At 49.0% G+C, this 21,756-nt stretch overlaps 3 protein-coding genes across 3 annotated transcripts; all 3 read left to right on the top strand.

The window, feature by feature from the left end:
• The first annotated feature begins 6,660 nt into the window (after window positions 1-6,660).
• Window positions 6,661-11,253, top strand: LOC128712024 (ATP-binding cassette sub-family C member 10). The gene is made up of 2 exons (XM_053806918.1): window positions 6,661-9,762; window positions 9,832-11,253. Exons 1-2 carry the CDS (start codon window positions 6,661-6,663, stop codon window positions 11,251-11,253), a joined length of 4,524 nt encoding a protein of 1,507 aa, XP_053662893.1.
• Window positions 11,254-11,857: 604 nt separating this feature from the next.
• LOC128712026 (xanthine dehydrogenase-like) lies at window positions 11,858-16,009 on the top strand. Its single transcript, XM_053806920.1, has 3 exons — window positions 11,858-14,521; window positions 14,592-15,905; window positions 15,965-16,009. The coding sequence occupies exons 1-3, from the start codon at window positions 11,858-11,860 to the stop codon at window positions 16,007-16,009; spliced, it is 4,023 nt and encodes a 1,340-aa protein (XP_053662895.1).
• A 1,097-nt stretch (window positions 16,010-17,106) lies between these two features.
• On the top strand, window positions 17,107-21,698 carry LOC128712025 (xanthine dehydrogenase). Its single transcript, XM_053806919.1, has 2 exons — window positions 17,107-17,199; window positions 17,730-21,698. Exons 1-2 carry the CDS (start codon window positions 17,107-17,109, stop codon window positions 21,696-21,698), a joined length of 4,062 nt encoding a protein of 1,353 aa, XP_053662894.1.
• Window positions 21,699-21,756: the final 58 nt, after the last annotated feature.

Raw genomic sequence — 21,756 nt, 5'->3', positions numbered from 1 at the left:
TGTGTTTCGGCATCCGTCAGCCGTGGCTAAAGGCGTCCGGTCAGCCTTTGCCATTCGGGGGGAAGCCTAAAGGGAAACGAAGTTTGCGCGCGGTTTTATTAAGATATTATGGACCGCACGTTTAGGACGCACCGACACACACACACACACACACACGAAACGAGGTTTATTTGGCTGCCCCCAAAACTCCGGCACTACTTTATGACCCCTTGCGGTTTGCCCTGCCGAAAAAGCAGTGGCGGGAAAATTGCGACATTAAAACAGCGACATGCACATCAAAACGGGAGGTTGAGGGGGGGCTGGAGGCAATAGGGGGAACAAAACAACCGGTGTACCCGGTGTGTTGGTCTTCTCATCCGTTGCCTTCCGCCTCTCAGATTGGAGTGTTGAATTGAGGCACTGATCTCATTATTGCATTTGTTTATTCGATACTATTTTTGACTCGTGTGTGTTTTTTTTTTTTTGGTGCTGAAGAAGGCAAGAGATCGGTAATTTAACATTTGCTGGAAAGCTCACCAGCTCACTGTGCAGCTGTTTCGCGGGCTGGAATGGTTGAAGGTTGCCGCACTTGCAATGTGAAACCATTCTGTCTTCTTTCGGCATGCAAAATACTTGTCTTTCTGCACTAGAAAACAACGCTCTTGGTGCTCTTAATCATTTTTCATAATAGATTTGTTTCTATTGAGCACGCGATCGCTCCACCATAATTAGAGCAAACCACATTCAGCCGGATGGGGGAAAATCACTGGCAGCTGCAATGCTTTGCGGAGTTTAATGGTATTAAATTTAAAATCATGTTTTTGAGACATAAATATACGAAACTTGATAAAGAATACAGAAATGAAACGATATTTAAATTTAATAAATATGTTATAACAAATTCCATCAAACAGGTGACAAACACTGAGCTCGAAAGGACTGGTAACTTCAACGCTGGAGCAAGCGAGGAACTCCGAAAGGATAATTCTATTGTTGTTACTGTTACTAATTATATTTACAATTAAAACTTCTTTTTTGATAGGATAATTAGATAACGAAAAAACCGGCTTTTGGGTGAGCGAAAACAAATCCCAACCACTTCCAAACACAAACGAAAGAACCGCAACGCAACGAGAGACGACATGGTACTTCGTTCTCGTACGCGGTTGCCCTGCTTCCTTTTCTTGGCCGTGCTCAATTTAGCCGTTTCGTGCTTTCCCGGCAGCCCCGTAACCACTCAGCAGGGACCGAAACCCGTAAAAATCACGTCACGTACCCCCGGTACCCCGGTAGGCAGGGGTTCGGTTGCCCAGCAATAAGCTCCACGATGCAGCAAAGCGCAAACAATACACCATGCCCAAAACACGCCACCACTGGTTTGCCGAATGGCCGCACTATGAATGGGGGGGTAGATACCTGCAGTGCCTTCACTCAATCGGCACTGCTCCATCTTTCTAATGCTCCTCCGTTTGGGTGTATCTATTTCGTTTTTCAATTTTTGCCCATTTTCCATTGTTGCCTTTCGTTCGTTTTCGCGGGGTTTGCGCGAGCCACGAGGGTTTTGCTGCTTCGGCGACCAGTGCCGCGGAGCGAAGCTTTCATTCCGTTTTCAGATTGCGAAGAATACAGACATTTAGCACCAGGTGCTCCGGCACTGGTTACAAACTTGCGCTTCGCTGTCGATCGATCGATTGAAGTGTTGGTGGAAGAGGGAGTTCCTCATTCGCGAGTTACTTACTGAGCATTTATCCTGAGTGTCCCTTTGTGGGAAATGCTGTGTGAAAAGCGTGTGAACATTCAATGAAATCGGTGAAGAATCGTATGGAACAAGGATTATTTCTCGTGAGCAAAAAATGAAACCGCTGCAGATGAAGTTCGTGTGCTGTTTCTTTGTGGTTTTGCTGGCCCTAGCGTCGTCACAGCATCCGGCACAGCAAGGATGTGCTGAGGTAACGCGTCCCCACACTGTACGTTGCGATCAGTACTTCCGCTGTGCGCTGTTACCATCGAAGCGTGCCGTCTGGATAACGACCCAGTGCAAGAAAGGTTTAGTTTATCGACATCATCTCAGTGGCTGCACGGTGCCAGGTGAGTTTTGTGGATGTGAATTACGTGCAGTGTGAGTAGCGATCTTTTTTTTTTTAAACGATAACTTCTTCTTGCTAAAAAACAACAAAGTGTGCCATTGATCTGAGAACTAAAAATTGGTCAATCAGTAAGACAAACATACACTCGATAACGGTAAACTCGTTTTGGGGGGGACCCTCGAAACTGACTGGCTAAAAACTCCAACCGCTTCATTGACCCGCGCGAGTTGGTTATTGGTGAAGTTGTAAAATGATTGATTTTTATGATTCAAACCCCGCGGGGGTTCTCTCTCCCCAATCGAAACTATACAAATAACACGTCGATCGGCTAGTCTAGCACTATTCGCACATTTTTATAGCATCGAGACTGCCACAGCCCCACGCTGTACACGCTAGAATCGTTCATTCATTAACCATCTTTGCGCTTTCGTTCTTCCCTTTTTCGTTCGCGTTACGGCACAGATAACGATTGGGAATGCGATTTATCGACGGAATTCGATCGCAACCGTAGCGAAGAAAACATTTATGGCATCGACAATCCGCATCAGCAAGCGTTCCCTCCGAGCCGAACGCCGCCCGGTACGCTGCCAAACTTTCAGCCGAAACCGATCGATGCCAAACGAACCCAGTATCAGCTTCCATCGATTGCCGGAGACGATCGACGAGGAATTCTCATACGGGTGGAGCAGGAGATAGACAATCGGACGCGGGTAAGGGCCACGGAAGCGGAGGAATCGGATGCCGAAGGAGCGGGCGATGACAGCTTGGAGCGGGTCACGGAAGACATCGGTACGAACGCGCTAACGGACAATGGCATGATCGTTAAGCCATATACGCCACAGCCCATTCAGCAAAGCGCGGAACGAGACTCGTTCCCAAACAATGAACAGCCCCCACCGAAACCCCTTCTCGATGGCCAGCATACGGTCACCTCGTCAACGCAGAACCCATCCGCCGTGGTGGAGTTCACCAGACAGGACGGTCAAAGCCATAAAGCAAAACTACCATTGCCACCGAACGGGAAAATTCATCCCGAGCATCTCACGCAAATTATTAATCAGCAGAAGCAATTAAATCGTATCGCCACTCAGATGAAGCAACGCGTCGATCCGATCGGGGGCCCCGGTGGGTATCCGGCATTCACCAATAATATGATCTTTTCCCGCCATCCAATCCTGCTGAACGACTACCTTCACAGTGTGGCGGCCCAGAAGCAGCAGCTCATCGGTTCGGACGGTGATAAAACGTTCAAAGGTAAAGAACCGTACGTGTCGGAGGACATTATAAAGAGTATACTACAGATTTCGCAGCAGATGATTGCCAATCAACAAAAAACGGCACCCGCAACTGTACAGCAAGTCCTTTCGAACCCCGTTAAGGAAACGGCGATGTTGAAACCGATCTATCTGCCCCTTTCGGTTGGATCGACTTCGACCGATGTCGCTTCCACGGCTGTTCCAACGGAATATAGTGGGCCAGTGAAGCCGAAAATCACAACCACCTTTAACGCGAAACCGATCGGCATTAGTTTTACGAATCCGTACACCTTGAGCCATTCGGCAGTCTATGATAACCTTCGGAATCAGCCGATAAACGAGTCGACGTACTACAACTCCTACCTGCCGACTCTGTACGACATTTACGGGAATCGATTTGTGCCCAAGGATCAATACGTCCAAATGATGTCTCAGAGCTATCCCCAGTACAATACCTACCTTGGAGCACGGCCACCGCAACCACTCATGAACCGGCAGCCCATTCCAACGTATCCTAGCGTTGTGTCACCATACGTTTCACCACCGCAGGGTCCCATGCTTAGTGAGCCCTCGTTTCTGTACTCCCACCATGCCAACTCCCCTTCGTTGATGCCGCTACACCATGAGGTGCCGAATGATTACAGCCTCACTAGCAATGCGATTGATCGCTACGAAACCTCACACTTTGCGGACTCCAATGAAAGCGGCGGCAACGATAGTTCGGATCCTGATCAGACATACGTATCTGGTGAAGCATCGAACGAATTGGATCAGTTGGACGGCGGCGAACAGCTAACCGACGCAGATATAGCATTCAAACAGAAACTCTTTGCTCTCGGTGAGACGGCGCTAGATTACGGTCAGTATAAGGACAGTATCATGCCGCTTCTAAACGCGAATCCCAACGATGTGCGAATATCGGTCTTAACCTGTACGCTCGGAAGCCGGGAACCGAATAAGACCGATTGTTTCAAGTACTTTGTGTGTAATCCACACAATGGAGCGTTCCAATCGTTCACCTGCCCGTCCTTTACGGCATTCAACAAGGAAACCCGGCTGTGTGACACGGCCTCATACCAGGCGTGCAAGGCCCAGCAAACTCCCACCACAACGCCATCTACCGTGCTGCGGTACAAAGGTCCAACCGCTCAGTCGAACGTGCATCTTATGAAAAACGATTTACTGACCGCCCAAAAGTATGTGGAATTGATGCGCCAGGAGGCAAACAAACTGCTGACCCGCAACAACATGCCACTGCCGGCGGAACAGACCATCGTACTACCGGCGCTGGATACCCTGAACACCACCGTCTTCCATGCCGTCAAACCGTCCGTCAAAATGCGGCGAAAGTCATCCTCGAAGCTTTCCACGAAGGTTACCACGACATCGACCACTACGACCACAACGGTCGCGCCCAAAACTAAGCGATCGAAAACCACGCGCAAAGGTCCTCGCTGCCGTGCCGAAGGCCGTATCGCAAATCCGGCCGATCAGCACAGCTACTACGTCTGTCACCGGAAGAGCCCGAAGAAGTTTGCCAAAATGAAAATGATTTGCCCATCCGGGCTGAAATATTGCGCCGCATCGCAGTACTGCTCTGCGCATTGTTGAGCGTGATGGAATGTTTTAATATAAACTATTTATTTACTTGCTACTTTACTACAAAAAGGCGTTTGAAACGGCGCTTCGTGTTTTACTTGTTATGCGATAAGTGTTGTTGTGTCATGATCGCTTGTTCGATCGCTGAACTCACTGTGTTCTTGAAGCGAGCAAGCTCAGGGGAGCATTTGCATTACATTTTTTGCGTGTTATTTATTCCGTAAAAATAAGAAAGCGCTCTGTATCTGTATATAAATAAAGATTTCTTCTACGAACTATCACATCTTGATTCTTTAGCCATTGTTATTTTCCTCTCTCTCTCTCTCTCTCCATTGAAATCCCTGCCCTGGTCTAGAAAGGACCAGCTTCATTAATTTTGATGCCAGAGAACATCTACAGAGTTCAACTCCAAATCAACAGCTCTAGAACATCGGATAGCGACCTTCATTTCGCATGTTGAGTCTGTTAAACTAACAAAACTCTACAATATTTACAGAAGTACACACAGTTGATCGACGACGATCGATCCATGCGATGCGATCAGTTTGTGAAGACGTTGGCCAAAATAAACTTAAAACACAGGAGAAGTTTTACAAGGAACTTGAACTGGGACAACTGTGCACAAGCTATTCATTCTTTTTATGTGAGCACTTTTATATTTTGCATACTAACGCAAGATTCTGCATTGTTCGACAAAGCAAATGGACAAAGCCAACTCTAAATAATGAATGTCCTAATGAAACATTGGAGATTCTCGGATTCAACTACTGCTTTGAAATGTATTGTTTTTTATCGTTTTTCTATTGGTATTGATCAAAATATTTTTCATCAATATCATGGGATCTTTCTCATGATAATCTGACTTTTACTATGACTTCACAGAACCTTCAACTCCATGTCTTAGCTAGTTTAAATTCAGGTGAGCTACTACTTAAGGATGTCGAACCGAATGTCTTGTAACCATTCAAGGGTTCTTAATTGAAGTTCTAGCTAGCAGTAAATTCTTTCGATGCATTCAGAAAGCTTGAGTGCCTAGTCCGCTTCCCGGGCATTTGCATTTTCAGCATCCATTTCACCATAATGGGTACAGTAGCCGTCATAAAAGAACACGCTACTGTAGACAAATTGGACTGTTTTCACATTGCCATTCAACGAGATATTTAAAAGCATATTTTGAATTCCACATTCCACCGTCCGTTGGAAAGTTTGAAGCGGTCGAACCAACGTTATAAACTCGATTGACTCCGTGTAACCCCTGTCAAAATTCTCTTGTTTACCATATGATTGTTGTTTTGGTTTTACTGTTCTGCGGAGTCGCATATTGTCGATTTTTTCTGCTTTAGTTCGATAATGCCGCTAGTTATTGATAGTTCCAACAGCATTCCGCACGGTAGACGGTACATCTAATCGTACGCATGATTGCACAAGTGCTTCGATTCTATTATTGTGACTAATCCAGAACGTTGATGACGTCGATTTTCAAGATTTTGATAAGTGATGATGAATAATATGCTGGATGATTTGGTATAAGGATGTGTCATCTTCACCTAACACAGTTGTACAACGCACGGTGCATTCGGTGTGTTGTGAAGGTTTGTGCCACAAGTACAAGTGTTAATTTCTGCTTATAATATTCAGCTATTCGATGCAGTGATAACCGGCACGTGAAACAGTCGGTAGACGAAAACTGCGTACATCGCGGATGCTAACAGGAGCAACTAGCTGAAAGAAGAAGAAAAATGATCATCTGGGACCAATTCTGGACCGACATATGTCCAACCGGATTAAGGCCTTGGGTGCAGACAAACAATGATCTTGCACCATGCTTCCAGGAGCTCGTTCTGCAGTTGCCGATACTCATGTTATTCGCCATTTTTTCATCCTACTACTTTGGTACCTATTGGCGTACAGTGTCCCGCAATGAAACACAACTACGAGCTATACGGTTCCGGATTTGGGCATCGTTATTTTTGATACTCGTTCCAGCCATAAAAGTGTGCTACATTTTTCGCCTTCACAAGGAACTGTATCCAGTGGACATATTGCTGGCATGTGTGCAGCTCTTGGCCTGGTCGATACATTGCTGCTTTTTACTGGCCTCTGCACGAAAAGGTTCGCTTAGTCATCGAGGTCCACTAGCGCTGATCGTTTTATGGACGTCACTATTTGCACTACATGCCATCTGGCTGCATACGAACGTTCATACGGATTATTGGCTGTGGTACGCGGCTCAACTATTGCTCTATCTCATCTATGGTGCAACACTTGTTGCGCCAGGAAATGCTCATTACGTGCGCCTACGAAGGACGGAGGATGAAGAACGACAAGCGCTACTATCCCAATCCTATACACGTTTCTTCGAGGACATGGAAGAAACGGCACTGGGTCCAATAGAGGACGATGCGAATCTATTTTCCAGAATTGTCTTCTACTGGGTACGACCGCTCATCGCAAAAGGAGTCAGTGGGAAACTAAAACGCAGCGATGATTTGTTTGATTTACCCGAAGCCCTCACACTGCATCGAGTTACGGAAAAACTTCAAACGGCACTGAACACAACGACCTCTTTGCTGAAAGCACTGCACAAGTGTTTCGGATGGGAATTTTATCTGATCGGACTGTTGCGACTGTTGGGCGATCTTTCGGGATTTGCTGGTCCAATCTTACTCGGTGGTCTGCTGCGTGCGGAGGATAAAGGCAACGCCACCTCACCAACAGATCCAACCGATCTCAATGTAGTGACGGATTTTCGGGCATATTACTACGCGCTCGCGCTATTCATTTCGGCACTGGTTAGTGCTTTTGCGGCAGTCCATTTTAACTGGCGCATGACATTCGTTAGCAGCAAAATGCGAATGTCCATCGTGACGGCCATCTACCAAAAATCGCTTACCGCGAAACAGCTGCAGACAGCACGGCCCGAAATACTGAACTTAATGTCAACCGACACCGATCGCATCGTAAACTCGTGTATCAGCTTCCATTCATTCTGGAGCATCCCGTTCCAGCTGTTTACCACGCTCTATCTACTCTACACACAGCTCGGTGTCGCTTTTGTTGCGGGCGTGTTGTTTGCGGTGTTACTGATTCCGATCAATCGCAAGATCGCACAGAAAATTGGACAACTCTCGCAGGGACTGATGTCAGCGAAGGATGGTCGCGTCACAATCACCACTGAAGCCATCAGTGGAGCCAAAGACATCAAACTGAATGCCTGGGAAGATGTTTTCATCGGTAAGATCCAAACCCAGCGGACTGAGGAAATACATTTCCTAGCCAAAAGGAAATATCTGGACGCTCTGTGTGTGTACTTTTGGGCCACAACGCCGGTATTAATGTGCCTGTTCACCTTCGGTACGTCGATTCTGCTCGGCAAACCGTTAACCGCAGCCACGACCTACACCAGCGTAGCATTGCTGAACATGCTGATTGGCCCGCTGAACGCGTTTCCCTGGGTACTTAATGGTTTGACCGAGGCGTGGGTATCGCTCAAGCGCGTACAGGAACTTTTCGATCTACCGGACGTTAATCTACGGGAATGCTATCGCCCGCTGAGCGCTTCGGATGCATCCTTCTCCAATTCCTCCAAGCGTCCCGTCGTACTAGCTATCAAGGATGGCAACTTTGAGTTTGAAATCAAGCGCAGCCGCAAGGATTTGAAGTTGGTACAGGAAGATATAATCGATTTCGCTTTCCGCGATCTAACGCTACAGGTGCGCCAAGGAGAGCTCGTTTGCCTGGAAGGTCCCGTTGGTGGGGGCAAATCCTCGCTGCTGCAGGTGATAATGGGTTACTTTAAATGCATCTCTGGTGCGGTAGCAATTTCGACGGATATAAGCGAAGGCTTTGGGTATGTCGCACAGACCCCCTGGCTGCAGCAAGGCACCATCCGGGACAATATTCTTTGGGGCGAAATTTACGACGAAGCACGTTATAAGGCGGTCATTCATGCATGCGCATTGCAGTACGATTTGGATGCATTGCGCGGCGACGGTACTGGCGTCGGCGAGCAAGGACGTACCTTGTCCGGGGGGCAAAAAGCACGAGTAGCGCTGGCACGCGCAGTTTACCAGAACAAGAGCATCTACCTGTTGGATGACATTCTGTCGGCGTTGGATGCACATGTCGCATCGCACATCATTCGTCACTGTCTGTTTGGGTTGCTGAAAGACAAAACACGCGTCGTTGTTACCCAACACGCAATGGTGTTGAACCGGGCAACGCAAATCCTGCACGTGGAAGCGGGTCAAGTTTCGCAGAGCGACGCACCGAACGTTGGTTCCCTGCTGAGTGATTACGATGATTACGACGAGGATACCAGCACCACGCTGTCCATAGCGAATGGCAATTCGTCCTACGTAGCAGTACGCCACGAAGAGGATCAGCGAAGCACCGACAGCGTGCTGATGGAGGAATCGCGCGAATTCGGTCATCTGGATCGCAGAGTACTCGGAGCTTACTGGCAGGCAACGGGACGTAGTCTTGGACTTTGGGTCGTGATTGCCGTACTTATGATGCAAATATCTCGTAATCTCACTGATGCGTGGCTAGCGTACTGGGTCGGGACGGTGAATGAAACACCCGCGAATAGTACAGCGCTCGTGGCAGATCCTACCGTACTCGAACAGAAAGCATCGGAAGGAGTGCTTGCAATGGTCGATCATCTTCTTGTATCAACAGTTAACAATGGCACTGCATCTTCTTTCTACTATCTGGGGGTTTACGCAAGTTTGGCCATCAGTAACAGTATGTTGACGTTATTGAGAGCATTCTTGTTTGCGTATGCTGGTTTAAAGGCTGCCAAAAGCATACACAATCGTTTACTGCACAGCGTTCTATACGTAAGTATGAACCATTGACCAATTCGTATTCTTCAGATATTTAACTATTTTGTCTCACTTCATTTCCAGACTAAACTACAGTTCTTCGATATAGTTCCTCTTGGAAGAATTCTCAACCGCTTCTCGTCGGACGTCTACACGGTGGACGACACACTTCCCTTTATAATGAACATTCTTTTGGCACAGTTCTTTGGATTGCTGGGAGCACTGTTGATAAGTCTATACGCCATGCCTTGGCTAGGATTGCTGATCGTGCCTCTCGTGCCGATATATCTGTCGCTTCAAAACAAATATCGCTACGCTTCACGTGACATAAAGCGGCTTTCGAGTAACGCCCTTTCGCCGCTGTACGCCCACTTTACCGAAACACTGCAGGGCCTGACCACGATTCGGGCACTACGCGGAGAGAAACGGTTCCAGCGAGACTTTCTGTACAAGCTTGGTGAAAGCATAAAAGCCCAACTGTCGGCCGCAGCCACACAGCAATGGTTGGGGCTGAGACTGCAGTTGTTGGGCGCCTTTCTCGTAGGAGGATCCGGTTTGTTAGCGGCAATTACATCGGCCCATATGACTTCCCCCGAGCTAGTGGGACTAGCCATCAGCTACGCGTTGTCCATCACCGGGCTACTATCGGGGTTGTTATATGCAGTTGCCGAAACGGAACAAGAACTTGTCGCAGTCGAACGTATCGATCAATACTGTCAGCTTGAACCGGAAGTAAATGCGGATGGATCTGCCGATCCACCATTTGGTTGGCCCTCGCAGGGAGTGGTAGTTTTTGATAATGTACATATGCGCTACCGAGAACACTTGCCATACTCCATTAGATCGATCAACATTAATGTGAAGCCGTGCGAACGCATCAGCATTGTCGGGCGGACTGGATCGGGGAAAACCTCCGTAGTGGCGTCACTGCTACGAGTTGCATCTTTAGACAAAGGCACTATAGCTGTGGATTTTGTGAATATATCCACCTTACCTTTAGACGTACTGAGAAGCCGTATCGCGCTAATATCGCAAGATCCGTTCCTGTTCAATGGTACGATCCGTGATAATCTTGATCCGCGCGCGGTACACGTTGATTCCGAAATTTGGGAAGCCATCACGTGCTGTTTGGCGAGCCCGCTCGTGCAGGCACTCGGCGGGTTGTACGCACAGCTGGACGTTAGTGGAGCAAACCTTTCAGCGGGACAAAAACAGTTGCTCTGTCTCACCCGAGCGCTGCTGAAGAAATCAAAAATCGTACTGATCGATGAAGGCACATCCAACCTGGACTTTGAGTCAGAATCTGCCGTTCAGCTGGTGCTTAAAAATGCCTTCCGTGGCCGCACGGTAATCGTGGTGGCTCATCGTTTGCGAGGAATTCTTGACACCGATCAAGTGTTCGTGATGCAGGATGGAACCGTCATTGAGCAGGGTGTGCCACGCGATCTTGCCGATCAACCAAACTCCGTGTTATATTCTTTACTGCAAGAGCAGCAGAGCGCTTAGCTGTAATGTGTATCAAAACCGCATGATCGCGATAGTACTAGGAACTAGAAAGAAAGGAAAAATAGAGTGCAAAAAGTTTTGCAAATGTAGTGTGTTTGTGGAATCTGTTTAGAATTTAGTGTATTTTAAAAGACTTGTTAAATTGTAATTTCAGTTTAAATGGAAGTTTACTTTTTACTACCTGCAACTTATTGGTAATAAAACACCTCTGTTTGAGCGGTCAAGTTCCTTCGATCCGTACTTTTAGCAGGTGTTTCTATCAGCGTTTTACTCACGGCGCAACGCAACTATCTCTTTTTCGCTGTCAGCATGACAATGAACTTCGGCGATTTCAATCTCACACTCCCGATCGGCTTCACTCTTCGCTCAGCATTCCGTCACTCCACTCACGGACGGTGTGTGCGTTTCTGGTGTTTTGTCGTATTATCTTATCGAGCAAGTTCCTGCGTGTGCTATTATGCTGTGCATTTCCACCTGACCACTTTTCGCTTATTGATAGGCACATTTACATATTAATTGCTGCAAACTAGCAGAGTCCGTATTAGTTCAGGCAGAGCGTGTAAAGAGTGCAATTAAAAAGGGCGTTTCCTCTCAACTTTTCGCGATGGAAAGCTTTGCTCAATTCAACCCAAACTTGCCCTTAGTGTTGTTTGTGAATGGAAAAAAGGTTATCGATGCCGCTCCCAATCCCGAGTGTACTCTGCTGATGTATTTGCGTGACAAATTGCGTCTCTGCGGCACGAAACTCGGATGCGCCGAGGGAGGATGCGGTGCCTGCACGGTGATGGTGTCGAAGGTTGATCGCAGCACGGGCTCGTTGAAGCATCTCGCGGTCAACGCTTGTCTTACGCCGGTGTGCTCCGTGCACGGGATGGCTGTGACAACGGTCGAGGGCATTGGAAGTACTCGGACGCGCCTCCATCCCGTCCAGGAGCGCATCGCCAAGGCACACGGCTCGCAGTGTGGGTTCTGCACTCCGGGAATCGTAATGTCGATGTACTCGTTGCTGCGTAGCTCTCCCGTTCCTTCAATGAAAGAAATGGAGGTGGCCTTCCAAGGCAATCTGTGCCGCTGCACTGGCTATCGACCAATCCTGGAGGGATACAAAACGTTCACCAAGGAGTTCGGCACCAACTGCGCCATGGGCGAGAAATGCTGTCGAAATGGCAATGGTAACGGCTGTGGACAGAATGGAGAGATCGACACTGAGCTGTTTCAACCGAACGAGTTCATGCCCTATGATCCATCCCAAGAGCCCATCTTCCCTCCGGAGCTGAAGCTCTCCGACAAATTCGACTCGGAATCGCTCGTTTTCCGTACGTCCCGAACCGCGTGGTATCGTCCCACTCGACTCGACGATCTGCTGGCTTTGAAAAAGGCCCATCCGGAGACGAAGATCGTTGTCGGCAACACGGAAGTGGGGGTGGAAGTGAAGTTCAAACACTTTGAGTATCCCGTCCTTGCCAATCCAGTCCAAATAAAGGAATTGACGGCGATCGAGCGCCAAGAGCTTGGCATCAAGGTAGGATCTGCCGCCACGCTGATGGAAATGGAAAATGTGCTCCGGAAGGAGATTGAAACCGGTCCGGAGACTGAGACGTGCTTGTTTCAAGCTATCGTCGACATGCTGCACTGGTTCGCAGGCAAGCAAATCCGCAATGTTGCCTCCGTGGGCGGGAACATAATGACGGGAAGTCCAATTTCAGATCTAAACCCCATTTTCACTGCCGCCGCAATCGAGCTGGAAGTCGCGAGTCTGGACGGCGGATTCCGTAAAGTGCGAATGGGCGATGGATTCTTCACTGGCTATCGTAGGAATGTGATTCGACCCGAGGAAGTTCTCGTATCGCTGTTCATCCCCCGTACTACCAAAGATCAACACTTCATTGCGCATAAGCAGGCAAAACGACGGGATGACGACATTGCCATCGTGAATGGCGCGTTCAATGTTTGCTTTCAGCCGGGCACAGATGTCGTGCAAGAGATCCATCTGGCATTCGGTGGAATGGCGCCAACGACAGTTCTTGCCAAGAAGACGGCCGCCGCACTGGTCGGAGCACGATGGAATGCACAACTTGTGGAACGCTGCAATGATTTGCTTGTGGAGGAGCTTCCACTCAGTCCATCCGCTCCGGGCGGTATGATCGTTTATCGTCGATCGCTGACTTTGAGCCTCTTCTTCAAGGCTTACCTAGCGATCGCCCAATCGCTGGATAGACAAAACATCCCGAACAGGACCCCTGTTGGTGATCGCGAAAAGAGTGGCGCCAATACCTTCCATACACTAGTTCCAAAAAGTACGCAGCTCTTCGAGAAGGTTTCAGGCGATCAACCAATTACCGACCCAATCCGTCGCCCGCAGGTGCATGCTTCGGCTTACAAGCAAGTCACCGGAGAAGCTATCTATTGTGACGACATCCCCAAGTTTGAAAACGAGCTATATCTGGCGTTCGTGTACAGCACGAAAGCGCACGCCAAAATTGTGTCGATCGATCCATCGGAAGCGCTCAACCTGGAAGGCGTGCATCGATTCTTTAGCGCAGATGATCTAACCGACGAACAGAACCGCCTCGGTCCAATAGTCGAAGATGAACGGGTATTTGCGAAAGATATTGTCACCAGCCAGGGCCAGATAATAGGAGCGATTGCAGCAGAGCAAGAGTCGATAGCCAAAAAGGCCGCCAAGAAGGTTCGAATTGTGTACGAGGACATCGCACCAGTTATAGTCTCAATGGAAGATGCGGTCGCTAGAAAGTCTTTCTTTCCGGAAGGGTCTTTACGCCTGGAGTTCGGTGCGGTGGACGCAGCATTCCAATCAGCGTACGCCATCGTGGAAGGCGAGTGTCGCACAGGCGCTCAGGAACACTTTTACCTTGAGCCGATCGCATGTATTGCTTTCCCGCGTGATTCGGACGAGTTGGAAATCATCAGCTGCAGTCAACATCCGGCAGAAGCACAACGCAAAGTCGCCAACACGCTGAATCTGCCTTGTCATAAGATAGTTTCCCGGGTGAAGCGGCTTGGTGGAGGCTTTGGCGGTAAAGAAACAAAGGTTGACCTTTTTGTCACACCCGTCGCACTGGCCGCTTATCGCTTGCAGCGCCCTGTTCGGTGTGTCTTGGATCGATGCGATGACATGGGTGCTACCGGAACTAGACATCCATTTTTGGTACAGTATCGCGTGGCCGTGTCGAAAGATGGGTTGCTTCTAGCCGGTGAATATAAAGCATATTGCAACGCGGGATATTCGAGGGATTTGTCCTACTCAGTGAGTACAACAAACATAAAACATCTCAGAAATATTGAAGAATTCAAATATTGCATGTTTGTCTTTTCAGGTAATGCAGCGTGCACTGTTGCACATTCAAAATGCTTACAAAATACCAAACGTTCGCATTGAAGGCTGGGTTTGTAAAACCAATCTACCATCCTGTACAGCATTCAGAGGATTCGGATCTCCACAGGCGATGATCGTAGCGGAAACTGTTATACGCCATGTAGCACAGCAGCTGCAACTTGATCATGTCGGTTTGATCGAGCGAAATTTGTACAATGATGGCGGTGATCGTACCCACTACAACAAGCTTATAGACAATTGTACTGTGCGAAGGTGTTGGAATGAGCTTCTCGACTCGTCCGAATTCCGTAAACGGCAGGCTCAGGTGGACAGCTTCAACCAAGCGAACCGATGGCGCAAACGTGGAATTGATGCAGTCCCAACGATGTACGGCATTGCCTTCAACGTACCCGGTCTCGACCAATCCGGAGCGTTGGTGCATGTCTATCAGGATGGAACCGTACTAATAGCACACGGTGGTGTTGAAATGGGACAAGGATTGCATACGAAAATGATTCAGGTTGCAGCCACCGCCCTGCAAATACCCTTCGATAGGATCCACTGCTATGAAACATGCACGGACAAGGTTCCAAATACCTCGGCGACAGCCGCAAGCGTGGGCTCGGATTTGAACGGTGCTGCGGTCTTGGAAGCATGCAACAAACTTCTATCGCGTTTAGAACCCTACCGGAAGACGGATGCCACAGCCGGCTGGACTGTGTGGATCAAGCAAGCCTATCTTGATCGGGTTTCGCTTTCTGCCACCGGGTTCTACGCTACACCGGACATTAATTACAACTTCACTACAAATTCGGGCAATCCCTTTCATTACTACACATTCGGTGCCGCATGTTCGGAGGTGGAAATCGATTGTCTCACCGGAGATCATCAGGTATTGCGCACAGATATCGTGATGGATGTGGGTTCGAGCATAAACCCCGCCATTGACATTGGCCAAATCGAGGGAGGATTCATGCAGGGGTATGGCCTGTTCATGATCGAAGAAATGGTCTACTCTCCGCTGGGAGAAGTGTACACGCGAGGTCCCGGCACCTATAAGCTGCCCGGTTTCGGCAACATTCCTGGAGAGCTGAACGTATCTTTGCTGACCGGTGCTCCGAATCCGCGGGCCGTATATTCATCGAAAGCCATCGGAGAGCCACCGCTATTTTTAGCGTCGTCTGTATACTTTGCAGTTAAGGATGCAATTGCAGCTGCACGGAAGGAGGAAGGAATCGTAGATAATTTCCACTTGATTGCGCCTGCGAGTGCAGCTCGTATTAGAATGCTTTGTAGCGACAACATTACACGCAAGGTAATGCAGGATCTCTTTGGAAATGTTTTATATTTTAGTAAACAATTGTTTCGTTACAGTTTAACGAGGACAGTACCGGGGAATCGTGGAACGTTATGGCATAAACCGACACGAAAACTTTTTCATCGGCAACACTCTCGAAGATGACGAACGGCAGAAGTCTTGAAACAGTGTAGATATTTGTAGCGAAGCCATACAACATTAAAAATACACTTGTTCGTGTTCCGTCGAACCAACAAAATGCTTCATTTCACCTAATATGGTCTGAAAAGAATAAACTATAGTTGAGCTTAAACTGTTGTAAATGATTTATTTAATAGAATGTTGCTCAGATTACGAGACCTCTGTAGTGTCCGGCAGAATTCCTGGAAAAGCAACGCGAATCCGAGCTAGACAAACATGGCTCTAAGTTGTAAACCTAATAACAATTATGTGCAACAAAAACATTGAGGACGGACCAACACCAAGAGACACATTACAAGCCGGACTCTTATCGTTGAAAGTATTATCGCGATAAACACGTGTAAACAGGGTAAACATGCATGCCGTTTTCTTCTTTCGATTCCTTTGCAGGACTTCTCACTATCTCACTATTAAGCCAAATGGAATTAACGGAGAAGATGCCCCACGAGTTCATCATTCTCTCCCGGGCCGGGCACCAAGCTTACGCCAAGAGATTGTTGAAATTCTCTCCCAAAAAAAAAACCCGTGACCTTTTTCCAGGAATGGATTACCATCGCTGTCTCCCCGCGGGAGTCTTTTGCTCGCACTCGGTTCGAAGCTCACGGCACTGGACGTGGAAGACACACTTAAGTCACATCACAATCAGCTCTCCGTGCTCAGTTTTACGCAAACCGTCGCCCGCAGCGATAGTGTGAAATAAAAGACCGTTCCTGCTCGTGCTAGTGCGACACGTTGTCTGCTGGAGTTGGACCTGTTCGAATAGCAAACGGAGCTAAAATTAAAACAATAAATCACACACGCGTAACGTTTTTATTTGTGCAAACCCAGTGCATCATAGTTACCGAAAGTGTATCACACTGAGCGCTTAAAAAAACGCTTCATCAAATTGCGCACCGGCAACTGTTACCAACAGAGTAAAAGTGGCACAGCACGGCGATAAGCACAAGTGAAGTGGCAACAACCGGAGGCCATAACTGTCCCAAGGTGTTTTCTCTTAACATTGCCAAAAAGTCTACAAATGGCCCCACCGAGTGTCCGCGGTGAACCGGACGGGCAGTTGCAGCAATTCGATAGAAATCAACCGCTGGTGTTTTTCGTCAATGGAAAAAGGGTAAGTGAATGTTCCAGAGGCTGTCCCATCCACCGCATATGATGATAGTGAGAGATGACGATGATAATTTAAATCTCGTCTGTCGGATGTGTGGCGATGTTTGCTACCAACAACAAACCTGGCAACAAACTCGATGGCAACATGCTGATAACGGTTATTTGTGACCATCATGTACGAGGTTCACATGTTGCTCTGCCGACTAATGAAAGCGAAATGTGACAAGCCGCTTCCACCGTTGAACCGTAAACATCTCATTTCGCCAAGTATCATCATCGTCAGACTCTCGGTTTCTCCCCGTTTCGGTCAATCTCGGTGCCTGCCTATCAACCTTGCTTGTTTGAAATCACGCTCACGGAGTTCCTCTGATATTCAGCGTCAATCTTCACGGACTTTGAAAGTCTTTGATTGAACGTTTCCAAGTCATCGGGTTCTTTTTATTGCGTTTGATTAGCTCGACCATTGGGTTGGAGTTGGCACGCATGCACGTATCACAATCTCCTTTTTAATGTTTCTCTCTCTCTCACTCGCAGGTTACTGATGAACGGCCCGATCCCGAGTCTACTCTGCTGATATATTTGCGTGACAAATTGCGTCTCTGCGGCACGAAACTCGGATGCGCCGAGGGAGGATGCGGTGCCTGCACGGTGATGGTGTCGAAGGTTGATCGCAGCACGGGCTCGTTGAAGCATCTCGCGGTCAACGCTTGTCTTACGCCGGTGTGCTCCGTGCACGGGATGGCTGTGACAACGGTCGAGGGCATTGGAAGTACTCGGACGCGCCTCCATCCCGTCCAGGAGCGCATCGCCAAGGCACACGGCTCGCAGTGTGGGTTCTGCACTCCGGGAATCGTAATGTCGATGTACTCGTTGCTGCGTAGCTCTCCCGTTCCTTCAATGAAAGAACTGGAGGTGGCCTTCCAAGGCAATCTGTGCCGCTGCACTGGCTATCGACCGATCCTGGAGGGATACAAAACGTTCACCAAGGAGTTCGGCACCAACTGCGCCATGGGCGAGAAATGCTGTCGAAATGGCAATGGTAACGGCTGTGGACAGAATGGAGAGATCAACACTGAGCTGTTTCAACCGAACGAGTTCATGCCCTACGATCCATCCCAGGAGCCCATCTTCCCTCCGGAGCTGAAGCTCTCCGACAAATTCGACTCGGAATCGCTCGTTTTCCGTACGTCCCGAACCGCGTGGTATCGTCCCACTCGACTCGACGATCTGCTGGCTTTGAAAAAGGCCCATCCGGAGACGAAGATCGTTGTCGGCAACACGGAAGTGGGGGTGGAAGTGAAGTTCAAACACTTTGAGTATCCCGTCCTTGCCAATCCAGTCCAAATAAAGGAATTGACGGCGATCGAGCGCCAAGAGTTTGGCATCAAGGTAGGATCTGCAGCCACGCTGATGGAAATGGAAAATGTGCTCCGGAAGGAGATTGAAACCGGTCCGGAGACTGAGACGCGCTTGTTTCAAGCTATCGTCGACATGCTGCACTGGTTCGCAGGCAAGCAAATCCGCAATGTTGCCTCCGTGGGCGGGAACATAATGACGGGAAGTCCAATTTCGGATCTAAACCCCATCTTCACTGCTGCCGCAATCGAGCTGGAAGTCGCGAGTCTGGACGGCGGATTCCGTAAAGTGCGAATGGGCGACGGATTCTTCACTGGCTATCGTAGGAACGTGATTCGCCCTGAGGAAGTTCTCGTATCGCTGTTCATCCCTCGTACTACCAAAGATCAACACTTCATTGCGCATAAGCAGGCAAAACGACGGGATGACGACATTGCCATCGTGAATGGCGCGTTCAATGTTCGCTTTCAGCCGGGCACAGATGTCGTGCAAGAGATCCATCTGGCATTCGGTGGAATGGCGCCAACGACAGTTCTTGCCAAGAAGACGGCCGCCGCACTGGTCGGAGCACGATGGAATGCACAACTTGTGGAACGCTGCAATGATTTGCTTGTGGAGGAGCTTCCACTCAGTCCATCCGCTCCGGGCGGTATGATCGTTTATCGTCGATCGCTGACTTTGAGCCTCTTCTTCAAGGCTTACCTAGCGATCGCCCAATCGCTGGATAGACAAAAGATCCCGAACAGGACCCCTGTTGGTGATCGCGAAAAGAGTGGCGCCAATACCTTCCATACACTAGTTCCAAAAAGTACGCAGCTCTTCGAGAAGGTTTCAGGCGATCAACCAATTACCGACCCAATCCGTCGCCCGCAGGTGCATGCTTCGGCTTACAAGCAAGTCACCGGAGAAGCTATCTATTGTGACGACATCCCCAAGTTTGAAAACGAGCTATATCTGGCCTTCGTGTACAGCACGAAAGCGCACGCCAAAATTGTATCGATCGATCCATCGGAAGCGCTCAACCTGGAAGGCGTGCATCGATTCTTTAGCGCAGATGATCTAACCGACGAACAGAACAAAGCTGGCCCCGTATTTCATGATGAATTTGTATTCGTCAAAGATATTGTCACCACCCAGGGTCAAATAATAGGTGCTATCGCGGCTGATAATCAAACAATCGCACAACGCGCCGCTCGCAAAGTGAAGGTGATGTATGCAGAAATGGAACCGATAATCGTTACGTTGGAGGATGCAATCAGACTAGAGTCATTCTATCCCGGATATCCCAATATCATTGCTAAGGGAGATGTGGAGGAAGCGATGTCCAAAGCAGATGTGATCGTCGAAGGTGATTGCCGTATGGGTGGACAGGAACACTTCTACCTTGAAACGCAGGCATGCCTCGCAGTTCCGAAGGATTCGGACGAGATCGAAGTCATCAGCAGTACCCAGCATCCTACCGAGATTCAGCACCACGTCGCTCAGGCACTGGGAATTCCTGCCGCCAAAGTAGTCTCTCGTGTAAAGCGGCTCGGAGGTGGTTTTGGTGGCAAAGAATCACGTGCTGCCATGGTTGCCATACCGGTAGCGCTGGCGGCACACCGCCTGGGAAGGCCTGTACGTTGCATGCTGGACAGAGATGAAGATATGGCAGTGTCCGGCACACGGCATCCGTTCTATTTCCGCTACAAAGTTGGTGTCAGTAAGGAAGGCAAGCTACTGGCCGGAGATTTTTGTTCGTATAACAACGGTGGCCACTCGATGGATCTGTCGTTCGCCGTGCTGGAGCGTTCAATGTTTCACATCCAGAATGCATATCGTATCCCTCATCTGCGCGTGCGTGGCTGGGTTTGCCGCACTAATCTTCCTTCAAACACCGCGTTCCGCGGATTCGGCGGCCCTCAAGGTATGATGGCGGCAGAGACGATGATGCGTCATGTCGCACGCACCCTCAAGCGGGACTACGTTGAGTTGGTCGAATTGAACATGTACAGAGAGGGTGACACAACGCATTACAACCAACAAATCGAGGGATGTAACGTTGGTAAATGCTGGAGTGAGGTTTTACAATCTTCGGACTTTGCGAACCGTCGACTGGCTGTTGAAGCGTTCAATCAAGAGCACCGCTGGCGCAAGCGCGGCATACACGTCGTACCTACAATGTTCGGTATCGCGTTCACCGTGCAACATCTCAATCAAAGTGGCGCCTTGATTCACATCTACCAGGACGGTACGGTGCTGCTCACACACGGAGGCACTGAGATGGGTCAGGGATTGCACACGAAGATGATTCAAGTCGCTGCAACGGTACTGGAAATTCCTTTCGATCGTATCCACATTTCCGAAACATCTACGGATAAAGTTCCGAACACTTCGGCCACCGCAGCCAGCGCTGGTTCGGATCTAAACGGCACGGCGGTACTGAATGCGTGCATAACCATCCGCGAACGATTGGCACCGTTCCGCAAAGAATACCCGGACAAGGACTGGAATTTCTGGGTCACGAAAGCCTACTTAAGCCGGGTGTCCCTGTCGGCAACAGGGTTCTATGCAACGCCTGATCTAGGATACAGTTTCCTCACCAACTCGGGAAAAGCATTCAACTACTACACCTACGGTGCGGCATGTTCCGAGGTGGAAATCGATTGTTTGACTGGCGATCACCAAGTCATTCGGACCGACATTGTTATGGACCTGGGATCCAGCCTTAATCCGGCGATTGATATCGGCCAGATTGAAGGTGGCTTTATGCAGGGTTACGGGTTGTTCACACTCGAGGAAATGGTCTATTCGCCTCAAGGGCAGGTTTATTCACGCGGCCCCGGAGTGTATAAATTGCCCGGTTTTGCCGACATACCCGGGGAGTTCAACGTGTCACTACTTACCGGTGCTCCCAATCCGCGCGCGGTGTACTCATCAAAGGCGGTTGGTGAGCCGCCACTATTCCTAGCCTCCTCTGTGTTCTTCGCCATTCGAGATGCTGTAGCTGCAGCTCGACAGGAGGAAAATCTTGGCGAAGAGTTTGCCCTAGCTTCACCGGCAACATCAGCGAGAATTCGTACAGCTTGTCAGGATAAGTTTGTAGAACGCTTTACTAAGCAACAGAGCAATGGCCGTGAAGACGTTCCCTGGAATGTTATGCCCTAAACGAAATGAAATCTAACCCACTTCAGCGTTATTGCTCACGACCGTGCTACATAGTCTG

The sequence above is a fragment of the Anopheles marshallii genome, chromosome 3 (genome assembly GCF_943734725.1).
Source record: "Anopheles marshallii chromosome 3, idAnoMarsDA_429_01, whole genome shotgun sequence".
NCBI lineage: Eukaryota > Metazoa > Arthropoda > Insecta > Diptera > Culicidae > Anopheles > Anopheles marshallii.
The sequence above is the reverse complement of the archived record's forward strand: the minus strand, read 5'-3'. Positions and strand labels throughout refer to the sequence as shown.